Here is a 26245-nt window from a genome sequence, read left to right as displayed (position 1 = left end):
ATCAAAACCTTTCATCAAAGTCATACATGAATTTTGACCAATACCCGTTCTTGTCTTGGGACAACTTTGATGAACTTTTTTGATCCACTTCAAAATGTTGACTACTGTATATTAGGATGCTGTACTTGGGAGGCCGTTCATGTCCAATTTCCAACTAGGAAACTCCAATTTCCGACTAGGAATTTTCTATGTAGAAAACATCTTAAATTTATCGTATTTACGATAATTCTGATATCATGTGATGGCAGCATTACATGCCTGTATATTGTGATTTGTGCTGATGTGGAAAAATAATAAACAATAGTTTCATCTCAGAGTGTCCAATTTCCAACTAGGAAACTGACTAGGAATTTCCCATTTCAGAAATCAGATGATATCAGAACTTGACATGAAATAATCAGAAGAGAACATTTCATCATTTAAAACCTTTTAATTTGTTAAATAAAATTAACTCCCAATAAAAAAGAAAAAAGAAAAAAAAGGAAATGCTACTTGTTCACAATTCTCAAAGTATTTTCTTTACAAATCAAACATGAATATGAGAAAGGAAAGGTTTCTCTGCAGGAGGAATATTTTACAAATTGATCATTTTTTCCTAAAAAAAGGTGTACAAAATAAAATACTAAAACTGTACATATATACATAAATTCAATAGTAAAATTGCATAATCAGCCACATTATTAAATCATTATTTTAAATATTCAGTAATAATCTTGTGCCTGTGTTGATGAGCTCTGGGAAACACAGTCCTGTGCGACACCATCCACGACTAAAGCCCCTACAGACCTACAAATACACTAGATTCACTCCCTCCTGGAACACTCACACACACACACTTATAAAATATATATGTTTATATACACTGCCCTGCAAAGACGAGCAGAGTCATGAGTGAAACAGCTTCAGTGTCTCTGCAGGGCAGCATAAAACACTGCAAAAATGACATTCTTCTCAGTATTTCTGTCCTGTTTTTCTAAACATTTTTAAATCAAGATACATTTACTGAAGATGCAAAGAGACTTCAGTTGTTAAGGCTTGCTTATTGAAAAATGTATCAAAATCAAGTGAGTTTTTGCCAAATATCTGGTCAGAAAAATAAACGTTTTCCTTTTGAATCATGTTAAAATTTATTGGCAAATATTTTTTCTTGCTTTAAGCATCATGGAAATGTCATGTTTATTTGTACCAAATTCATATAGTAAATGCTTCCTTTTGATAAATGTTTCTCTCAATATATGAAATATTTATATATTTAATTTATATAACATTTAGCTTTTCCAATATATGCATCTTGATCTGAGAATGTTTAGATATTTGTATTGGAAAACAAGATAAAATTCCCGAATAAGATTTTTTTTTTTTTTGCGGTGTGACAAAACTTCTGAATGCATTTGATGCTAAAAAGCGGTTCATGAGGTGCATGATGGGTAAAATGATATTGTGATGCAATGATCCGTCGATTGGAAAGATTCCCAGAGACAAGGGTTTTTCGGCTCTGGAACACAAGCTATCAAATTCAACAAATTTGTTGATGACGACAACAACAACAACAACAACAACATGGACTCGTGTGCATCTAAAGACTGATGGGAGTGAATGTTCAGGCAGAGCTGTCAATCACAATCATCAAAAAGAAGCAAATAAAAAAAAATGATAATTAAAAGAACTGGTAAACAAACCACTATTCCTAAACTGATGCATTCGTGCGACAATTTAACAATAGTTCTCATTAGTAAAAACCCTCTCATGGTAAATTAACGTGTTCATGTAACAATGGTCAAGAATGGTAACAGAAGTTGTGGGACGAACACAGACACACGTGACGGAGGAACGAGATCACGGGAGACTCTTCTTCACAGTGCGGCCCAGTCGAACGCTGTGATGGTGTTGCCGTGGCGACAGTGATGGTGTTGCCGTGGCAACAGTGCTGGTGTTGGCAGTACCGTACGGTCGGATCTATCGGACCACGCGGCGTCTCTTCCCTCTGGTGGAGCGAGCCGGCCTCGACATCGGGATCTGCAACACAACACACACAATTTCGGTTTAATACGTTCTTAAAGGAAAATCAGGAATGTCCATATGGCCTGATATGATGCTTAAGACATCTTGAAATGTAAAAACCTCTTAAATTTAAAGACCTCATGAAATAATAAAAACCTCTTAAATTAAGAAATCAACATTTAAAAACGTCTTAAATTTAAGAATTCTTGAAACATAAAAACCTCTTAAAATTTAAAGGGTCATGAAAATTTCTATCGCTTCAGAGTGTGTGTGTGTGTGTGTAAAATGTAACCCTGACCGTTTTACTTGCCACTCATAATCACTCATTATTAAAATTTAGATATTTCGATAATACCTCAATTGTATGGAACGTATGCTTAGTTTGTGCAAATTTCTATGACACTGTCCATCTTTATTATGTGGGTTTAGGGGGTTTAGATTGAGGCTACGTACGGAACGTTTTTTTTTTTTTTTAGCGGAAAATTGATTATTTTCAAATATATGCATTTATAGTGTGTATATAAACAAATATATATTTTATAATGGCATAATTATACATATGCATGTACATTTATATGTTTTAAATAGAATTATGATTACTGTAGGCTAATATGTAGCAGGGCATTCAGTTACTTTTGAAAGGACAAAAATAAGGTGTCAGTGTATTTCATTAGACTTTAACTTTGCCAGCTATAAAAAAATCTAGCATTTCCTCACGTTTTACCACTGATTTCGACCACACGCACTCCCCTCCCTTCTTCTCACAGCCACCACGCCCATTTAAGTTGCATTTTTCAAAAAGATTGTGAGCTAAACTTGAGCTGAAAGAGGGGGGTTTCATGACCCTTTAAGAACTCTTGAAACATAAAAACCTCTTAAATTTAAGAACTCTTGAAACATTAAATTGTCTTAAATTTAGAACTCTTGAAATATAAAAACCTCTTAAATTTAAGAACTCTTTAAATGTAAAAACCTCTTAAATTTAAGAACTCTTGAAATGTAAAAACCTCTTAAATTTAAGAATTCTTGAAATATAAAAACCTCTTAAATTTAAGAACTCTTAAAACATTAAATTGTCTTAAATTTAGAACTCTTGAAACATAAAAACCTCTTAAATTTAAGAATTCTTGAAATATAAAAACCTCTTAAATTTAAGAGCTCTTGAAATATTAAATTGTCTTAAATTTAAGAGCTCTTGAAATATAAAAACCTCTTGACCAGTTTGAGTTTTAGATTATTGGAGTGAGGACAAAGAGAGTAAAGTGAGGACATTTTGGCCGGTCCTCAGTTTCTGAGAGCCTTTAAAGGCCTGTTTGAGGGTCAAGACTTGGTTTTAGGGATAAGGTTATAATGAGGTTAAGGGTCAGGGGTCTGGTTTGGCACTTAGTTGTGATGGGTAAGGTTAGGGTAAGCGGCTAGAGATTGCATTGTGTCAATGAATGTCCTCAAAGACAGATGTACAAGAGAGTGTGTGTGTGTGTGTGTGTGTGTGTGTGTGTGTGTGTGTGTGTGTGTCTCACCGTGGCGGTGGGCTCCTCAATGATGCTGTCGATGCCACCCGGCAGGTCTGGACTCCTCTGCAGTCTGAAGAAGAGGAGAGAGTAAAAACACACACCACTGCAACACAAGTGAAGAACACGCTGAGCTCCAGATACACTCACGTCTGTTTCCTCTTGCGCCCCCTTCTGGCTCCTGTGTGCATGTCTTCAGTCTGTCAAACAAAACCAGGGAAATTAATATCAATCACTGCTATGAATAATAAAAGGTACTGAAGCAGTCTGCCACATTACATAAAAATCTTATACTATTATAATTGTTTAAGAAAACCTTTCAGCTGTAGAAATAAAGCATAGTATAACAAGAAAAACAAACAAAAATAAGACTACTTTTTTTTTTAATTATTTAAAAAGTTAAATAAAATAAGTTTAATTAGAAAAATTACTGTAACTGAAACTAAATTAAAGCTAAAAAAAAACACCTATCAAAAAATGAAAGAACACAACAAAATTACTGAAACAAAATTAAAGCTAAAAATGTGAAAAAACATTTTGAAAAAAAGACAAAAGCACACCAAATTACTGTAAAAATTTAAACGTAAAAAACGTAAAATGTAAAAAGCATAAAAAAATTTAAATTGCAGGGAAAAAACGTATAAAAAAATGACAAAAGCACATAACAAAATTACTGAAACAAAATTAAAGCTAAAAAATGTTTTAAAAAAACAAAAAAAAACGCATAATTCTTTTTTTTTTGGAAAAACACAACAACAAAAAATGCAAAAAACATCGTAAAATTAAACTAATTCTCTTAGGAAAAATTTAAATTGACATAAAAAGTGACATTTAAAAAGCTATTAAATAAAGCATATTATAACATGAAAAACAAACAAAAATTAGACTAAAAATTTAAACAAATACGTTTAATTTGAAAAATTACTTTAACTGAAATTAAATAAAAGTGAAAAAAAGTATAAAAAAAATGTCAAAAACATAAAATGACAAACAAACAAAAATTTAAATAAAAACTTTAACAAAAAATATGAATAAACACTATAATAGTAAATAAATAAAACCAGGCTCACCCTCACTTGCTCCGCCTCTCTGCTGCTAATGTCATCGACAGCCGGACTCAAACACCCCTGCGTTCTTCGTCCATCATCATCATCCTCGTCTACCTCCTCCTCCTCCTCCTCGCGGTCTCCTCTTCCGTCTGTTCCCGACCTGATCCCGTTGCTGTAACACACTTTGGACCCGTCGGTCTTGGCCTCCTCCATGATGTCTGACAGAGCGTCGGCTCCCGATGGCCTGCAGGGCGGCGCTGTCGAGGGCTCCTCGCTGAGCTTCGGCGTGCCGCGGGCCGGAGACTGGGCCGAGTCCATGCCGAGGCGGGTCAGATCCGGGTTGTGGACCGAACAGGCCCGGCGGGGACTGAGGGACGGTGGGAGCTCCGGGTATGACAGCGATGTGGAGTCCGAGTCGCGCTCGCTAACCTGCAGGAACGAGGTGTAGATGGTGTCCATGAAGGAGCCGTACGGGTCGAACAGCCCAGAGCCCTCTCTCTGCTGACCGGGTGTGTGGAGCAAGGCATTCTGGGATATCTGAGCCGCTGGAAGCTCGTCTTGTGACGGAGGAGGTGTGTGATGGAGACTCACTGGTTTCTCTCCCATGAGCGCCGGTGCCATCGTCAGCTGAGAGTGAAAACATACATCAATAAACTCCTGCGTTCTTTTGATTTTCTGCTTAAATTAGTCATTTTGTAGACAAATATAAAATGAGCATTTACAGGAAAAGCATCAAGTGAATTATTCAACCACTTTTAATGCACCTCATGATTGTGGGAATAATGCAGGATGAGAATTACTACTTTGAAGAAGTTCAATTGAGAAATATATATATAAAAAAAAAATCTTGGTATATTACATGTATATGATATAATTAATTATAAATAATATACTATTTAAACTACTGTTCAAAAAATTGGGGTTAGTAAGACTTTTATTCATCAAGGACACATTAAATTGATCAAAAGTGACAGTAACAATTTTTTTAATAATGTTATAATATTTCATAACGTTACAATAGTTGTCTAGTTCAAACAAATGCTGTTGTTTTGAACTTTCATAAAAAAACCTGAAAAATAAAATGCATCACGGTTCCCAAACAAATATAAAACGGTTTTCAACACTGATAATAATCATAAATGTTTCTTGAGCATCAAATCATCATATTATAATGATTTCTGAAGGATCATGTGACACTGAAGACTGGAGTAATGATGCTGAAAATTCAGCTTTGATCACAGAAATAAATTACACTTTATTATATATTCACATAGAAAACAGATGATTTACATTACAATAATATTTCACTATTTTTACTGTATTTATGATCATATAAATAGTTAGTGAGCAGAAGAGACTTTCAAAATGTGCAGGGTAACACACAAGTGTTCATAATTCGTAATTATTCGTAATTCAACAAGTGTATATACTGTAAATATCTGATAGTAATTCTCACGTAGTTTATTGGTAAATGTGGTGAATCTCTTTTGATGGCCGATCTACGAAGAGGATTCATTTAGAGACTCAAGAGTTCTCTAGGAATCTCTTAATTCATTTTCTTCAAAGACCCGACAGTTTATATTAGGGCTGTCAAATAAAAATGTGAATTTCGAATATTCGTCGAATAAAAAAAAAAAAAATGTACATTAGAATTTTTAGTGTGTCAAGATGCGCGTGATACATGATGATGACGTAACTGACGCGGTGTGTTCTTGTTAGCTTATCCAGTATACATGAAGTTTTGGGGTTAGTAAGACTTTTTTTTTTTTTTTTTTACTTTTTTTAAACTTTTGATCAATTTAAAGTGTCTTGATGAATAAAATAATCCTTATATCTAGGAATCAGCTTCTCTTAATTCATTGTCTTCAAAGACCCGACAGTTTACATTCGGGCTGTCAAATAAAAATTCTAATTTCGAATATTTGTTGAATAAAAATAAAGCACATTTGAATGCAAAAACCGGGCATTCTAATTTTCTGTGTCCAGATGTGAGTGAGACATGATGATGATGATGATGATGATGATGTAACTGACGCGGTGTGTTCTTGTTAGCTCCAGTATTACAGCGCTGCGTTCATTTGAAAAATAGCGGGAAAACGCTGCTGGCGAAAACCCTCTCAATTGGAGGCAAAAAAAAACGTGCAACGACACACTTGACCAAACCTGCACATCGGTCAGAGCTGAGTGTGTGTGAGGGAGAGTGTGTGTGTGTGTGTGTGTGTGTGTGTGTGTGTTTTCATCAGCTGGAAACATCGTCAACAGAAGCGCTCAGCACTCGCTCAGATCAAGAGCATCTGGTGTTTCTGATGAACGATATGTAGATGTAGAGAGTAGACGTGTGTGTTTCTGAATGCCAGTTTGCTGTTGTGTGTTTGTGTAGTTCATTACGCTGTGTGTTGAAGCGTGTTTTCTCAGGTTACTGATGCACTTACAGTTTTATGCACTATTGTAACCTAATTTTCCTTGCATGCACATTAAAGACATTATATTTTATTTAAAAACAATTGTTTCAAAAATGAATGCTCTTTAAAAAGTGAATGTCATTTAATTTCAATAAAGGATGTGATGCTTGATTTGGTTTATATTTGCGTATTGCGCTCTTGTGGGCATAGGAGACAATACTCTACTTTTCTCCTCTAACATTAAGTATTGCTTTTAGAATTCGAAATACAATACGAATTTTGCCAATATTAAAGAAAGAAATTCGAATTTAGCTTTTCAGCCATTTTGACAGCCCTAGTTTACAGCTGCTTCAACAGACGAACCTCTGTGAGAGGAACTAGCAGTGTGTGTGTGTGTGTGTGTGTGTGTGTGTGTGTGTGTGTGTGTGTGTGAGTGAGTGAGTGTGTGTGTGTGTGTGTGTGTGTGTGTGTGTGAGTGTGTGTGTGTGTGTGTGTGGTGTGTGTGTGTGTGTGTGTGTGTGTGTGAGTGAGTGAGTGAGTGTGTGTGTGTGTGTGTGAGAGTGTGAGAGAGTGTGTGTGTGTACCTGTAGGCAGGTGAGCGGGTTGAGGGGCGTCTGGTTCAGGGACGGGCCCTGTGGCAGTAACAGAGGTCCAGCTCCCAGTAAACTATGAAGACTGTTGATGTTTCCCAGAGCTGTGAGGTCGCCTGAGAGCAAAGAGAGACGCCGTCATTAGCAGCTCAAACACACATTATTCTGATTCTGAAGATATTAGTTGAAGCAAATCAAGAAGTTCAAGACAACAAGCATTCATTCATCAGTATATCTCCAAACATCACGTCACAATAGACTATTTATAGAGCCATATGAAATCAGTTTATTCCATTCTGTTTTAATTTTCTAATTGACTCAGATTTAATGTTTAAATTAAATGTTAGTAATCAAAAAGCATGTCTAATTAATTTAAATCATGATACTTGAATTAAAAAAGTTAAAAAAAGTTATGACATTTATTTTTTCCTCTCTCAAATTATGGTTTATTTTTCCTAAATTCCACAAAACAAATTTTATTTTAACGTATTTTAATTTATTTGAATGGAAATACAATTTTAAACAAATTTAATAATTAAAAAAACTAATCAACTGAACTCATAAAACTGTAACAACTTAATTTATATATTTTTTAATAAATAATATAAACAATAATAGGGCCCTTCATTCACACAGAGACACACAAAACATGCAGATTTCAGTCTTTTTGTACACAGAAACTAGTCCATATTGTCATGTGATCAAGTGTACAGCCCTACTTCTGACTTACTCATCCAAAATATGCCAAATTCCATGTTATACATTAAATTCCATTTTTGTGACTGGATTCCGACCGCGTTTTCCGAGCCGCAGAAATTATAGGGCCCTATTTATAGACGCAAAAAAATAAGATGTTTTGATGTTTTTCCCCTTCCATTGTTAGAGGGCAATGCATGGCACATTAAATGAGGATTAAAAACACAAAAAACAGCATGAAGAAAACCTCAAACAGCATCATCATCATCATCAGTGAGAGAGTAACTTTTCCTAGGTAAAGCAATGAGATCTTCTAAATTTTGTTCTTCTAAAAACAGTTTTGCACCGAGATGATGTTGGAGCAATGTCACTGTTGTGGATAAAACACTCAAGTCTGCTTCACTTTCCCGTCCAGGAGTGAGTCTGAATGAGTGTGCCGAGTCGGCAGAGATGTTGCTGAAGGTTCAAACTCTTTCAGAGCAGAGAGACGGCCTATAAAACGTCACTGTAATGCCATCGAGCAGGACGAGCGAGTACAGCAAATATAGACTATAACCCTTCCATGGCCCGAAGCCGCAGCTCTACGGTGAATCTGAGTGTTGTGGACATGGAGGAACAGCAGAGAATCAAACTAGAAGGAAACTAGCCAGAGTTGCTCGTTTATAACCTGCAGAAACTGTGTTTTGTATCACACTGACTCAGTTACACACACTATTTTAGCTATTTTAATGGTTGATAAAATAATGCATATAATATGTAAATGAAATATTAATGTAATGATGGAAAATTATACATTCACAAATAGCTGAAATTAATTATTTTATACTAAAATATGTTATATATTTATGCTATATATATATATATATATATATATATATATATATATATATATATATATATACACACAGTGAGGAAAATAAGTATTTGAACACCCTGCTATTTTGCAAGTTCTCCCACTTAGAAATCATGGAGGGGTCTGAAATTGTCATCGTAGGTGCATGTCCACTGTGAGAGACAATCTAAAAAAAAAATCCAGAAATCACAATGTATGATTTTTTAACTATTTATTTGTATGATACAGCTGCAAATAAGTATTTGAACACCTGAGAAAATCAATGTTAATATTTGGTACAGTAGCCTTTGTTTGCAATTACAGAGGTCAAACGTTTCCTGTAGTTTTTCACCAGGTTTGCACACACTGCAGGAGGGATTTTGGCCCACTCCTCCACACAGATCTTCTCTAGATCAGTCAGGTTTCTGGGCTGTCGCTGAGAAACACAGAGTTTGAGCTCCCTCCAAAGATTCTCTATTGGGTTTAGGTCTGGAGACTGGCTAGGCCACGCCAGAACCTTGATATGCTTCTTACAGAGCCACTCCTTGGTTATCCTGGCTGTGTGCTTCGGGTCATTGTCATGTTGGAAGACCCAGCCTCGACCCATCTTCAATGCTCTAACTGAGGGAAGGAGGTTGTTCCCCAAAATCTCGCAATACATGGCCCCCGGTCATCCTCTCCTTAATACAGTGCAGTCGCCCTGTCCCATGTGCCGAAAAACACCCCCAAAGCATGATGCTACCTCCCCCATGCTTCACAGTAGGGATGGTGTTCTTGGGATAATACTCATCATTCTTCTTCCTCCAAACACGTTTAGTGGAATTATGACCAAAAAGTTCTATTTTGGTCTCATCTGACCACATGACTTTCTCCCATGACTCCTCTGGATCATCCAAATGGTCATTGGCAAACTTAAGAGGGGCCTTGACATGTGCTGGTTTAAGCAGGGGAACCTTCCGTGCCATGCATGATTTCAAACCATGACGTCTTAGTGTATTACCAACAGTAACCTTGGAAACGGTGGTCCCAGCTCTTTTCAGGTCATTGACCAGCTCCTCCCGTGTAGTTCTGGGCTGATTTCTCACCTTTCTTAGGATCATTGAGACCCCACGAGGTGAGATCTTGCATGGAGCCCCAGTCCGAGGGAGATTGACTGTCATGTTTAGCTTCTTCCATTTTCTAATGATTGCTCCAACAGTGGACCTTTTTTCACCAAGCTGCTTGGCAATTTCCCCGTAGCCCTTTCCAGCCTTGTGGAGGTGTACAATTTTGTCTCTAGTGTCTTTGGACAGCTCTTTGGTCTTGGCCATGTTAGTAGTTGGATTCTTACTGATTGTATGGGGTGGACAGGTGTCTTTATGCAGCTAACGACCTCAAACAGGTGCATCTAATTTAGGATAATAAATGGAGTGGAGGTGGACATTTTAAAGGCAGACTAACAGGTCTTTGAGGGTCAGAATTCTAGCTGATAGACAGGTGTTCAAATACTTATTTGCAGCTGTATCATACAAATAAATAGTTAAAAAATCATACATTGTGATTTCTGGATTTTTTTTTTTAGATTATGTCTCTCACAGTGGACATGCACCTACGATGACAATTTCAGACCCCTCCATGATTTCCAAGTGGGAGAACTTGCAAAATAGCAGGGTGTTCAAATACTTATTTTCCTCACTGTATATAGGACATACACACACACAGACATATACATATATACATATATATACACACACATATACATTTTATTATATATATCTATAGCTAATGTATTACTGGAACAGACAGTAGGGTAAGCAAACACGATTGTCAATTAATGTCGATAATCTCAAAATGATCATATGTGGATTAAATGGCTTTGACAATATTTCAGTCCATCACTAATTTTGTTATTATATATATTCAGCTGAAAAAGCAGTAAAAATTTCTCTCAAGCGATTTCACTGTAAATTGTAACGGACATTTGCTTATGTATTTCTATGTACCGGGGTTATTATCGATAACAAACTAAAACCATTAAAAACATGGAATACAATAAACAAACTGAAATAGAATAAAATAGGGATGCATCGATATTTGGCAACCAAAACCGCTATTTTTGGATTTATTTTAGTGCCTAAATCAGTGAGTGAAGCAGACGTTTAATTAGCGCTTCTCCGGTGGCTCGTTTAGACTGTGTTCAGCGTCTATTTCGTGACACAACGTGGATAAACTACAACACTTGAAAATGTCAGCTGTGTGACACTCGCTCTGGATCGACAATATTAATTTCATGATTTTAATTGGTAATGATGAATCTCTTAAATTTCTTAAATCTAAGCTCTTTTAGTCTGTGCTGTTTTCTGTTGATGCGTGAACAACTTCACTAAATATTTGCAGCGCGTCTGCCATCAAATAATCGCAATAAGCTTTGTTACTTTTAATATGAAGTCTCAACTTTAAAATTCTGTAATTTTATTACAAAATTCAAGTAATAAATGAAGTTTTGTAGCTGCAGTTCAAGCGTCTCGTGAACCGATCATCTCTTGCTCTTTACTACTAGCAAATAAACATCAATGAACATCAGATTCAGAACAACTTCCTGAAATCCATCATGTCTCAGTCAGTGTTTGAACTGGGAAAGACGCCAATAAAACAGCTTGTATGCTGTACATTACATTTACCTCAAGAAAGCGGTTCAATGTCCATAAACTCATTAGTTAGCTAGAAAAAATAAGCATTTTGTTAAATATATGCACTGTATAACATTTTCATTATATTTTTACTCAACCTGTTAGTGATGTCTTCGTTGTTTAATGTATATTTGAATAAATCTGTCGTGAAAACAAGATATTACAATTTATTGATGTTTAAATGTTTATATTTCACCAACCAATTGCAGTAGAAACGATTCAGTTATTAAAAAAGCTGCAATTTAAATGTTTGTACAACTCAGTTTTCATTATTTGAGAGTATATTTTGAAATAAGTTTGATTGTTTAATTGATTATTAATTTATTTATTTTCGGTAAAGTGCATCATGAATTTTTGTTTTTGGTGCTTCCCTAAAATAAAACACTTATTTTACTTAATCTAGTTGCCAACATTTCTCATTTAGTTTAATTGAAGTACTAAAATTGCTCTAAATAAACTACAAGTAAAAATGAAAATGTAATTAAAATCTACACACACACACCACACTCTCTCTCTCACACACACACACAAACACACACAAATATATAAACAAAAATTAGATTATAAATGATTCAAGTATAGATGATTGTAATGCTCTACTGGGTGGCTGCCCTGCACGCTTAATAAACAAACTCCAGCTGGTCCAAACGGTTCCTTCCTGGTTCTTGCTAGATGCATGTAATATAGTATGACCATATTAACCCGGTTCTGTCAACACTGCATTGCCCTATTAAACACTGTATACATTTTAAAAAATTGCTGATTACTTACAAAGCAATAAATGGTTTAGCTCCGCAGTACTTGAGCGAGCTCTTAACGCATTATAGTCCTTTAATACCTAGAATATCAAAATCGACTGCGGGCGGCAGATCCTTTTCCTATTTAGCACCTAAACTCTGGAACTCTTCCTAACATTGTTCGATAAGCAGACACACTCTGTCAGTTTAAACCTAGACTAAGAACACATCTCTTTAACCTGGCATACACATAGAGCATTATCAATTTCTATTATTCAAATCAGTTAAACGATTGTTAGGCTGCATAAACTAGGTCAGCCGGAACCGGGAACACTTCCTATAACACCCGAGGTTACCGTAGTCAGCCAGATCCGGTCCGTATCCAGATCAGATGTGGACCTGCATCTAGACACGACCACAACAGACACAAGAACCAGACCGGTCCTTCACACAGACCCTATGACCAGCTTCAGCTCCATACCAGCATGATGAATCCATCTTCAAGTAAAAGGAACTGGATAAATATCTGAATGCTAATGATTCTGATCTGAATTCTGAGTTGTGATGCAGCCTGAGTCATAACGACACCGCGTTCGTTCATTGGCCAGAGGAGAACTGGGTTTTTTTCTCCATTCTGTCACATGATGGAGTTTGGGTTCCTTGGCTTGCTTAGTTGGGGACAATTAAAGTCCCCCTGTGGTTGAAAATCCATCTTTTAATGTTGTTTATGTGTCTATGTGGTGTTTTTAATATGCTTTAAGACAAACCATGTGTAAATTCAGAAGTCGACAGCATTGCTGAGTATTTCCTCCTTACAACTGCAGTGAACCAAAGACAGTCTCAAAAACACGCTTTGAAATCGTCATTTTTCTGACGTCACAAACTACCTTGTAACCAATCAGATCAACGTGTGATCGTCAACCAGTGGATCTCTGAGCTGAGTGAGTGAGTGGAGGCGGGGCTCATTTGCATATTCATAGAACCACGCATACTAAATGAGGCAAGGGTGTCGAGTTACATTCAAGATATTTTAAGGCATGAAGAATTTTCTTTTCACAGAAATTTTTTAATTTGGGTGATCAAAGATGAGTTTTAAGGGATAAAATTATGGACTACAGGGGGACTTTAATATTCAACAGTATTATTGATCTGACTGCACTAACGCTTCTGTATGAGAACTGAACTGAGATGGATGATGACATCACTGTTTTCCGCAGAACTGCTTTATAGATGAAATGAACCAATTTAATACTTGATGCTCTTTACAACGGAACTGAATCAACACTGAAATGCATAATTTTCCTGTTATCACTGGAAAGCTGCTTTGAAACAATCTGTATTGTATAAAGCGCTATATAAATAAAGCTGACTTGTCCTGTCTTAGTTAACATTAACAAAGATTAAAAAATGCTGCAAAAATATATTCCCCATAGTTAGTTAATGAAAATACAATTGTTCATGTTATTTCACAGTGCACTGACTAATGTTAACAGATACGACTTTTGATTGTAAGGATGTACTAGTACAAGAATTTGTGTTCATTTTGGTCCTTGGATTAAAGACTGATCCACTTACCCAGAACCCCAGGGGCGAGTAGATGCGGCAGAAAATGAGGTGTCTGGGTGTTGTTCTTGTCCTGCTCGTCCAGCGGGTCACACACTTCTGGGCCGCAGGACACCGAGGTAGAAACTAGAGCAGAGCTGGACAGAGTCTCCTAAAGCCACACACAATCATATATGTATTGCACAAGATGCATGTACTTACATTTACATTCATTCATGCATTTGGTAGACGCTTTTATCCAAAGCGACTTACATTGCATTTCAAGCTACACATTTACATTCTTATCAGTTCTTGCTTTCCCTGGGAATTGAACCTGTGACCTTGGCATTGGAAGTGCCAACACTCGATGGAGCTACAGGAAAGCTACTATATTATAGCTACTGGAGTATACGTACTACATTCCATATGAAAATACCAAACAACCCCATAGTACAAGGATTCTCAAACATGGTCAGCTAAACTTTCCTGATATTTGATCCCTGCAAAGCGAGACAATCTGTTTGTATATAGTTCATTGAATCTGTGATATGTGTTTCTGACACACACAAACAAAACAAACAAAAAATTTTTTTTTATGATATCGCAATATTTTCGGGGATTTTATCGATAATGATAATTAGACTATTTTTTGCTGAGTGTGTTTATTGTGTTGGTACGTTTAGGACTGCCATGGACAGAGACTACTAAAGTTTTTAATATTCTTCAAATTTCATTAATATTCTTCATATTTATTTAATTAACTTGTATTAAATCAATATAACATTTGTAATCATGCTGATATTTGGAGAAAAAAATCGGCACTTCGTGTGATATTGATTAACTATATTAAATGATATACATTTAAAAGACATTTTGCCTCCTTATTAGGGATGTAAACGGTTAATCAATTATCGATTAATTGTCGACAAGAATTTACTCGATTAAATTAAATTAATTGTCGGCTAATTGAACATTACGAACGTGACACGAGATTCTCGCGGGCGGCGAGAGACCCGACACAAACCTGAGGCGGCAAAAAAGAAACCAAACATGAGGCGGTCAAAACAGAGTGGAGTGTGGGAGCATTTCAAATTTGAGGCGAAGGAGGACGAAAAGTGCCACCATTGCGCATATGCTTCAGTTATTGTGTGTGAGAGAGATCTCAGGACTGGTGGGAGCATACTGGCTTTAAATATTGGCTTTAACGAGGAGCAGTGGGTCCGAAATTTTGTTGTGTACAACATGTTGTGTCAACGTTTGTCCACATTCCTCTCCTATGACGACACAACGTTTCGTCGGGTCATCCGTCCCTTTGCAGATGCGCATGGGGGTTTCTGTGCATAAAGTGTCATGAAAATAACATCAATGCGAAGAATATAATTTTCTATTTTTTCCCTGTTGATTTTGAGGTTAAAAATTACCCATTTAAAGTTTTCACTTTTGTATTAAAGTCACAAACTACCTTGTAACCAATCAGATTAACGTGTGATCGTCAACGAGTGGATCTCTGAGCTAAATGAGTGAGTGAGTGGAGGCAGGGTTCATTTGCATATTCATAGAACCGCGTATACTAAATGAGGCAAGGGCATCGAGTTACATTCAAGCTATTTTAACGCATGAAGATTTTTTTTCAAGGAATTTTTTTTTAAATATGTCATTTTGGTGAGTTTTAAGGGATGCATTTATTGACTACAGGGGGACTTTAAAATCTCACAAATCACAAGCAGTTCCACTGTCTACCACTAGGGTTGGGAAACCCTGTCATAGACGACAACACAGCATTCAGAGGCATGCAGACTGTATGTGCACGTGTTGCGAAGCATGCAATTTGTGTTGGCCTGTGTGTATACCTGAGAATGAGGCGGGGGGGATGGCGTGTGGTTGGGAAGGGGTTCGGTCTGGGCGAGAGCCGCGGCCAGCAGAGCGGGATTGAGGGACAAGAAGGCGGGAGGAGTGAGAGGTGCGGAAAGAAGAAGCGACTGGCCGTCAGTTTGAAGAGTTTGAAGAGCCTCCAGAAGCCCTGGCCCCATCAAAACAGAGTCCAGAAGAGTAGGTGTTTTCTCCAGAGATACTCCATCCGGAAAGACTTGTTGTTGAGGCGTAGGAAGCTCGAGGTTGAGCGCGGGCAAGGGCAACATGGCGGCTGGATTCTGCCCGAGAAGCAAAGAAGCCATGAGGAGGGCTTGAAGCCCTGGGGGTTTTTCACCACCTTCAATCCCTGCAACAGGGGGAAGAGCTGGAGCCGAACCAGGTGGGTTTAAAAGGCTCACGAGGTTGAGAGGAAGATCGCCCTGGTTTATGACGTTGAGATGAGCGCCCTGGTTTAGGATGCCACTGGTTTGCTGGGGATGCTGGGATTGGGTGCCGCCCGTCCAGAGTCCTAAAGGTAGGGATCCGAGGAAGGGTGGAAGAAGGGAAGGTAGACCGGCATTGGAGGAGAGAAGCTGGAGGAGCTGTTCTTGGGTCATGAAGGGAAAAGCCTCTGCTAGTGGTAGGGAAACACCAGGGTTGGAAAGCTCGGAAGACGAGGAGCCGGATAGAGAAAGGCTGTGATCACAACCACCCAGCAATCTTGTGTCCGAGTCCGGATGATCCATCGTCTCTATGGGACCTGCCAAGAAAACACAAGTGTAAGACGGACAACCCAAAACCAAAAGCTCTTCGAAAACATTTTTAAATTAAATTTTAAATTTTAAAACATATTACTTGCTTGAGAGACAAACTTTTGGCAATATTTTGCATTTCCAAAAATACTAGTTAAGAATGCTCTTATCTAGTTTCTTAAACAAGTCCCCCTGTGGTGAAAATCCAGTTTTTAATGTTGTTTATATGTCTATGTGGTGTTTTTATTATGCTTTAAGACAAACCATGTACAAATTCAGAAGTCAACACCATTGCTGAGCAGGGCTGGGCAGTGTGATGTTTTTTTAGTTTATTGCTTTGGGTAAAATAAATAAAAATAGCCTGTTAATATTTACTTTTTTTGGATTCATTTTTGGTAAAAATTCTTAGACATCACTGTTTTGGCTCTCAGGGCCCAACATTCTCATCTTTGATGACTATTTTGAGTGTTTTTTTTTTCTTTTACAAAGTACTACAACTGTCTTGATGGAAATGTAAAACTGTTCCAAAAAAGTATTGTCCGGACTTCCGCTGGGAAGGAAATATAGAGACCGGAGCTTTTGGAACTTTAATTGAATACCCCTGTTGTAACCAATCAGATCAACATGTGATCGTCAACGAGTGGATCGCTGAGCTGATCTCACTTTGCACATTCATAGAATTGCGTATACTAAATGAGGCAAGGGTGTCGAGTTACATTCAAGCCATTTTAAGGAATGAAAATGGCTTGAATGTAAATGTTTTGAAAGAAAAAAAACATTTAAATGTGTCATTTTGGTGATCAAAGATGAGCTAGAGGTGGATTTTAAGAAAATATTTATGAGTTATATTTGTATAACATAACTTCTTAACTACTTTCTTAAGAGGATTTTCATAAATAAAGTCCCTGATTTAAAATTGCCCCAAGAAACACTAGAAATTAAGTCTTACCTTTACTTTCCACAGCTTGGTTGTGATTTGACTGGCTAATTTGGTAGGTGTTGTGGTCAGGGCAAGTCTCTGTCGTTTTGGACTCATAACTTTTCTCCGGGAAGCATGAGGTCGAGGACATCTGGTTCATCATGTTCAGAATCGAACTGTTGAGGTCCGCCGTCGTGCCCGTGTGGGGCTGGCTCAAGTTCAGGATGGTGTTGCTGGAGGTGGTTTTGAGGTTCATGGTTGTTTCGTCACCCATTAAAGTAAAGGGTTGGGATTGGGGCAGCTGGGAAGGAGTTTCGGGAATGGGGACTGTGCTTTGGGGTTGAGGTTGCGGGTTGGGTACTCGTAATGTGGACTGTCCTTCGCCATGGGGCGTCTGTGGAGTGATGGGTCTGGGTGAAGAGGGCAATGTGTTTGTGTGCCGGTGTCCAGGAATGGCAATTGCCCCACTGGATTGCTGGGTTGCGCTTTGCATGCTAAGAAGCTGAAGTAGAGCGGAAAGCGGCTGGGATGTAGATGGAGTGGAAAGTGGGATTGAATTACCAAGTCCGGGTTTCCTTCCTTCCTCCGAATCCTGCAACCTAAGAGAACTGTTCGAGAAGGAGGCATTCGGAGGAGCGACGGATACCCGGTGGTTGTCTAAGTGAGATACGGGAGGAGAAGTTGGGGAAAGGCATGGGGAGATGAGCATCGGAGGCCCGGATAGATCCGGACTCCGACCCAAGTGTGAGTCTTTCCGCATGCTTAGAACGGTGGGCGAATGCCTTTGCCGTTTGCGCCGTAGGTTTTTCTCAGTGGGCGAAGCCGGGGAAAGGGAAGGGGAATGCGGGAGCAACAAAGCGGTGAGGGATTGCGTTCTGGCAGATGTTGGGTGGACGCTACTGTTTAAAGTGCTAATCAATACCTTTGAGTGTTGCTCCTTGTCCAGGCTAGTAAGAGGGAGTGTGGCGAGCGCGTCGGATGCATTGAGCTGGCTTGGGGTTTTCTGGTTGGCCAACTGGGCTTTAGCGGCAGCGGAAAGAAGGCTGCTAGCCGGGAAAGAGTTATTGATGTGGCTCTTTTGCTGGATCTTCTGTTGGTTGAGAATCTGTCCTAGAGGAACGCCAAGCAATTCTTGTCCTTGAGTAGAACTCAATCCGTTCCTCTTGTCGCCTACATTGGGATGCACCAACGACAGATGGTTGCTTTGGTTAGCATTGGAGGTGCTACAGTCTTTGTAGTGCTGAAGAATTCCCTCCAAGCGACTACACGGACTGGAAGGCGCAAGAGGGAGCTTGGGAGAGGAGCATGGCATGGTGGCTTTCAACGGTTTGAAGACACACCCCGGGGTCCCGTGATCTGAGAGCGAAGACGTCGAGGAGTGGCGAGAGCGTTGGTGGGGTGAGAAGGTGTCTAGGGTACGTGAGGGTGAAAGAGGAGACGGCGACTTAACGCTCACTCCCTGTGAATGTGCTCGACCACTGAGAGCTACGGATGAAGAGGGCGATAAGGAAAAGGAGTTTGAAGGGTCTGGAGGATGCGCATGCGTGTGCACACTTGGTTTTACATTGCTTGGAGAAGCAGGGTTATGCACTGTCCTTTGAGGGATATTTTGGGAGATCGGTGGATGAGGGCTCCACTGCTGTTTCGCATATGCCAATGGCGTTTGGGGCTTCTTTAAAGGGGAACCCTGTTCTGGAGGTCGTGAGATAGGGGAACCGTTTTGCTGCAGAACAGAGCGAGAAGAGGACAGAGGAAAGCCAATGTTGGATTTGGGCTGGTTGTGTCTTGGAGGAGGGTAAGTGCAATGGGCGCCGTCTCCATGAGCCACAATCGATCCTCTCAGCTCTCTGCCGTCCACGGAACATACAACACCTCCTTAAACAAACAAGCATACTGTTAGAGCCATGACTACATTAACAATTTTGTAATATTGTTCCTCATATTTTAAGAGTGATTATGTTTTTTTGATAAATGCATATGTTGTGTTGTTTGTATTGTATCGCGAGATTTGACTAGTTTATCATTTGAAGAAGAATAAGCAAGAAGGAAGGGTTGGTGCTAGACAGTTTAGTGTAACGTCAATAAGTGTATAATATATTCTGTGTTTGATTTCACTTAAAATGTTACTTGACAAAGAAAAAGTTAATTTTTACAAGATAAGTTATGGATTCACGTGTCAAAAATGGCTCAGATCGCCATTATACATACAACACAACTCACCTTACTGAAGAAAGCTGAACTTTAAGGAGAGATGCAGTGCCTATAAAAGCTATTTACCGCTTTGGGAATGCTTGTTTTACATGCTAACAGTGGATTTTCAGTTTTAGTGACACTGAACAATGTGAAAACTGTTTAAAAATTCTTTTTTTTAAGTTAATAAACACAAAATAAACATTTGCATGTGTATTCAAGTCCATTTTAGAACAGTGCTGTCATCAATATACTTATGAGCAGTGTCTGGCTTAAAACAAGACTTAAATTAGGTCTATTCAGACCACAGTATCTTCTTCCAGTTGGCTTTAATGTCTCAGACATGCCTTCTAGCAAACTGTAGCTATATCATATGACATATTAACAGTGACTTTCTATTTGCAACTGTCCTATAAAGCTGTGACTAGTGAAACATCAAAGCAACAATTCACAGATCAATGACAGACTTTAAGTCCAGTTTGATTCAATGCTGCAAAACATGAAAAACTCCAAGGGGGTGAATACTTATAGTTAAATCATATACTGATATGGCTAATACACTTGAGCTATTGTTGTTTTATTTTGATAAAATGTAGTAAACTGAATACTGAAGATGAACTCTTGACTGACTGCATGCTTTAGCCAAATGTAATAATTTGAATGGGTAATATTTGGATACAAGATGTAGAGAATTATCTTTACTCCATGAGAACAGTAATGGACATATACTGCAATTTACCTTGAGACAAACCGTTAAAGGAATATTCTGGGTTTAACAAAAGTTAGACAATCAGTTCAACTCGCCCTTCAATTTGTAAAAACAAACCAAAAATATGAGTTTACAGTAATGTACTTTTCAACATGTCATGGAACCTGTAAAATTCCTTCTAAAAAGTAACTGTTGGAATAATGTGTGTATTAAGATGCAATACCTGTGGCTTGAGCCGGCGGGGGGGGCTGGGAGGGTTGCCTGCTTTGGCATAATGCTGCCATGGCATCAACTTTCCTGCGATGGTTACAGAGTTTGGTCATGTCTTCCTCTACTTTACTCGAATGATGACCAGGAGCTTGGACCATCGCAGCAGGGTCAAAATTAAAGACCTGTGTTGATTTAAAATTACATTTATTTAATTTCCTTTATTTAAATGCATGAAATAAAGTTCTACTGTACACATTAAGCATACTTTCTGTATGCATGGAATACCTGGATGACCTACCAGTTGGGATTTTAAAAGTTTCCTTAAAATAATCAGGTTTAATTATAAAATAATAATGAGCGCAGACTGAAACATGCATCATAACAACATAGTTGATTGTTTTATAAATCAGTTTCATATACTATTAAACACAGTATTGCAGTCAGCAGCACGCTAGCATTTCATTACGAACATAACTACAATCATTAAAACCTAATCTGCAATAAAATTTGCACTGGAAACATCATAAATGAGGAGGCTTCAGCACTGAATATTGATCTCACCTTATTTGGGACAAGCGGGCACTCGAGACCACACTTACATGTGCCGTCTGTCCGCAGATACACCCTCACCTCATCCACAGATCGAAGGACTGTACCACTCGGGCTAGAGAACAAAAAGATTGATATGGCATAGTTCGACAGCTATTTTTACACTTCATTTGATATCTGACAAGTAGCAATGACAAATGCATTATGTAAGGAATAATTGACAACAGGCCGTGGAATTTTTAGAAAACGATGCACACCCGAGGTGGTTGGAATTATTATTTTCTAATAATTAAACGGACCAGAGTCAATTTTTATGCTTTTACTACAGTTATCACACCTCAACACATTGTTCAGAATTAAATGTTGTATTTGTCTGGTTTTTGTCCATTAAAAAAAGCTGTTGTTTGTAGGACTAATTTCTTACACATCTCATCCCACACCTGCGTTGCTCATTCCAAAACGTAATTGTGTGTCTGTGCGTTTGAGTACATAACTTTTTAATTTTTTGGTAAAAACATGAAAATAATTTGACGTTTTTATCCTGTTGTTTACTATATTTATTTGCTTGGTCAGTGTCGTAGTGGGTTTTGGTTCTTTTGCTCTTGTCGGCTGTAAGGAAATTTGAAATCATTGAAATCATTTGGCGAAGTGATATGGAACTGTAATGCGGTGAAAACCTGCCAGGAACTACTTTATCCGAATTGCACACCTTAGAACGCTCATCAACCAATCAGATCCAAGCATTCACCAGCCCTATAGTATAAACTGTAATCTTGCATATCAGGACTTCAGATGACTCCAAACTCTGAATCAACATACAAAATAAAAATTTTCCACATTATTTTAATCATTATGAACACAACATGTAACCATTGCTTTAATTAGCTTAAAGGGGTCATATAATGCAATTTTTGTACAAGCTAATATGATTCTTTAGGGTCTAAATTAAAAGTTTGTAATATACTTTAATTGAAAATTCTCATTAGTATTGTAAGAAAACACTAATTTTACCTGGTCAAAAGCAGCTCTGTTTTCAGCACGCCGTTTCAGTGCATGTGTCTTTAAATGATAATGAGCTTTGCTCACCCCGCCCCTCTGTTCTGTGCGTACACCGTTGGTAACACAATAACCATAACGCGTTTTTCATTATAAACGTGGGATTATGAATTATATTGAGAACGTTGTACATAGAAAACATGCCGTAGTGTACCCTGAGTGTAAACAGCCGCATTCAACGTGAAGCGTGCAAGCGATTCGCAAAGATTAATATAAAGGTTAATAAAACATTACACTCACTTCTTCTGGAGGTTCAGCAGGAACACGTTGGTACCGACCCTTTTTTCTCGTTTGTAAAGCTGTCTGGTGTGAAATGATTCGCGCAAACATGAAAGCATAGAAGTTGATCGTGGGGAATCCCCACGAGGGAATCCCCGCGTCAATGCTTTGGGCATATTCCCTTCAAAAACAAAACTCAGCCACTGCCTTCAACGGTTCGGATTTAGTAACATCAAAATGACTGCTTTGTTCCTTATTACACCCAAGAACAGAACACCACAATCGCAGACGCCATTCTGCTCATAGACAGTGCTCCAGTGAGGGTATCAACAATGACGTGCAGACTATGATGACAGACAGCTCGCTCACGAGCTAGGGCGGGTCTGTGTGGAAACGCTTCTGTCAATCAACAATCGTAGGAGGGGCGTCCGACCGTGTGACGTCACTAGGTCGAACGGCTTGATTTTAGAGAGGGGGAAACATATAAGGAGATTTAAAAACAAAAAACACTGGATGGATTTTTTATCATTTTATGATGGTTGTGTACAGGCACTGCCAACACACACTTCAGTACAATCAACTTGTAAAAGTGCATGTACCATTATATGACCCCTTTAACCTGCTTAAATTAATACATGTTAGCTGACTGCATGATCTGTCATGTCTTAGAACTGTATATTCCTAGAGGTATTTTTACATACACTCTATGCCAGTTTGCTTTACCACTTACAAACCATACTGATCTTCACATAAACTCTACCGCAGGCGCAGACCAGTTTGGAGAACCTCTTCCACACTAACTAAACCTTAATGTCAAACACACTCTGCACCAGAAACCCTAGCGTGAAAGCAAAACGCACTTGCATGTGTTTGCTCAGGTGATTCACACACATCTGTGCGTAATCATCGTTGTCAGGCAACTTGGTGAAATTTTTTCCCAATGTACCTTTTAATAGCAACACTGTTCATATTTGAGAAGAACAGCAAACATGTCACAGTAAACAATGCTAAATAATGTGTAGACGTACCTTATGTAAGACACAAGCCCATCTCCCACTTTCCTCTGCCAGCCAACCGGGATCTGAGCGATGAGCGCCGTACCTCCATCTTTTTCACCTGCTGCACTCTCACTGCCCCCCGTCATTTTCTGCTCACACACATCCAGCTCCTAAAGACAGAAACCAGTTTCAATTCAGATCCAAACTAGATTTGATGAAGATCGACTCAGACTTCTGGCTTATTTTCAGTTCAAGTTGTGTTCACACTGAATATGGTTGTCACTCCGCTTCTGAGCATTTAATCTGACTACTCTTGATTCAGTAGCAATTCAAATATAACAATAAATCAGTGTAGTGACAGAAACCAGCTTCAAATCAGATCTAAACTAGATTTGACAAAGATTGACTTACACTTCAGTTGGGAATGTGTTCACACTGAATCTAAATATGGTTGTCACTCCGCTTCTGAGCATTTAATCGGACTATTCTGGATTCAGTAGCCATTCATAAAGTGTAGGTACAGTTGTCATCCTGTAGTGACAACTACGTTTACAATAAATCAGTGTAATGACAGAAACCAGCTTCAAACCGGATCCAAATTGATTTGATGAAGATCGACTCATATGGCTGTCACTCCTCTTATAAGGATTTAATCTGACTATTTTGGATTCAGTAGCCATTCATTAAGTGTAGGTACAGGTGTCATCCTGTAGTGACATCAGTGAAGTGACAGAAACCAGCTTCAAATCAGATTCAAACTAGATTTGATGAAGATCGATTCACAGTTAAGACTTATTTAAGTTGGAATTGTGTTCACACTGAATCTAAATATGGTTGTCACTCCTCTTCTGAGCATTAATGTATGGTAATCACTTTGTTAATCATCATGAGTTTTTGTATTCAGCACACACACTCATGCAACCAAAATGTAATAAATGCAGTTGTAGTGCAGACCAATATTGCAGTGTGTACGATATAAGACGTGAAGAAATTCTGCAAATTAGCACTTTTGCTTTGTACCTTTTCATTTTTATACAGCCTTGGTCAGCACCATTCGTGAAATACACCCTTTGGAGGACATATACGCAGCATTAACGAAGCACAACGCAACAGAACAACAAATCCGTCTGGACACAATCCTCTGAGGTCCTCTTAAATGGACTGGGATGCTCTTATGGAACTCTCCACAAGCTGACAACCTGAAAACAAAGAAAAAATAGTAACACTTTACAATAAGGGTCATTAGTTAACTACCTTAGTTAACATGAACTAGGATTGAACAATACTTCTTCAGCATTTATTAATCTTAGTTAATAGTCATTTCAACGTTTACTAATACGTTATTAAAATCAAAGGTTGTATTTGTTAACATTAGTAAATGCACTGTGAACTAACATGAACAATTAACAGCTGTATTTTTATTAACTAACATTAACAAAGATGAATATACTGTAACAAATGTATTGCTCATTGTTAGTTCATGTTAGTATGAACTAATGTTAACTAATGAACCTTATTTTTAAAGTTTTACCGAAAAAATACATTTCTGGTGGGATCGACATTGTTTGAGTAAAGAATATAAACTATTTTTTAACGTTTTTCAATATAACCATTGGAAACATTATTCACATTTATAGATGATATCTGAAAATTTAGATTACATTGATATACAACAAAGTAATGTTTGATCACCATATATTCATGTACCACGGTTTCTGGCACTGAATACCATGGTGTTACTAGGGTACAAGTCCAAACACAATACTTTTTCGTAAGTGTACAGTTCTGACATATGGTTGACAGTAGAGTGAAAAGTGACAGTTGAAACTGATACTCAACGCGCCAAGTAAAAAATTCAAATGTAAGCGATCGAGATGATGTCACAGTCTAAATCCATGAAATTTTAACGGTTTTTTATTCTGGCATTAAGGCGGGTGACTGAAGCGGCTAATGCTCAGGCTATGACGGGATCTGACTGGTGGAGCAGCGAGCTAAAGAGTAAACTAGTAACGTTAACCACCACGAATAAAAAGTGCGCAAAGTTTCGGAGAAAAGAAGGACGTAAATACGGAAAGAAAATATGAATACATACGCTTAAGTATAGCACTGGTACTTTTGAAGACTGTACGTCCCGAAGAATAAACAAATGTCGCGTATTGACGGCTAGCTGGCCCATTCTTAAACATCCCATTTATGTTGTAAGCTTACAGGACATGCGATAACACTCCGATATTAACCAACGAAGCGTTCTTCGTTACATTAAAACGGAAGCGTTCGAGTTTGACGCGTCGCGTACAGCGTAGACGCGCTGTTAGCTTTCGTTAGCTCGCGGGCTACGTACCTCTCTGTTTACGAAGTTTCCTGCTTCTTCGGCGCGCTGCACAACACAGGCGAAAGACAGAACAAGCGTCTCGATGGACTCGAGTTGCAAATGTAGCCGTTGTTGGAGCTGTTATAAACGCCGTGTGATTTTTAGGCACTTCCCCGCGTCTTCATCCATCCGAGCCGTCCTGCTTAAAAACAAAGAGCAATAACGCTTGGTTTTATTGCGCCCCGTGCATTGTCGTCCAATTTCGCGTGAATCCTGCTCGGCCGCGGAGCGTGCGATCGCTTAATTCAAAGGTTCAGAGCTCTCCTACGCGTCTTTACTGCGTGCATATGCGAGCGATGGGGTTGATTGTGGCTGTGTGGTGGTGCTTTTAGTTTATCTTCGTTTCCAAGTTCCTATTTTTCCTTAGGATCCCGTGCCAAAAAAAAAATCAT

General features: G+C 38.4%; 1 protein-coding gene across 1 annotated transcript; it reads right to left on the bottom strand.

Moving 5' to 3' along the window:
- Positions 1-413: 413 nt before the first annotated feature.
- mbd6 (methyl-CpG binding domain protein 6) lies at positions 414-26245 on the bottom strand. Its single transcript, XM_084129099.1, has 13 exons — positions 25824-26245; positions 24503-24681; positions 23513-23652; positions 21222-21324; positions 20674-20842; positions 17582-19426; positions 15880-16640; positions 14063-14201; positions 7548-7669; positions 4583-5188; positions 3663-3712; positions 3522-3585; positions 414-2016 (listed from the first exon to the last, which is right to left on the bottom strand). The coding sequence occupies exons 3-13, from the start codon at positions 23626-23628 to the stop codon at positions 1957-1959; spliced, it is 4035 nt and encodes a 1344-aa protein (XP_083985225.1). The 5' UTR covers positions 23629-23652; positions 24503-24681; positions 25824-26245; the 3' UTR covers positions 414-1956.

This window comes from Abramis brama (genome assembly GCF_963993115.1).
Source record: "Abramis brama genome assembly, chromosome: 11".
Classification (NCBI taxonomy): Eukaryota; Metazoa; Chordata; class Actinopteri; order Cypriniformes; family Leuciscidae; genus Abramis; species Abramis brama.
The sequence above is the reverse complement of the archived record's forward strand: the minus strand, read 5'-3'. Positions and strand labels throughout refer to the sequence as shown.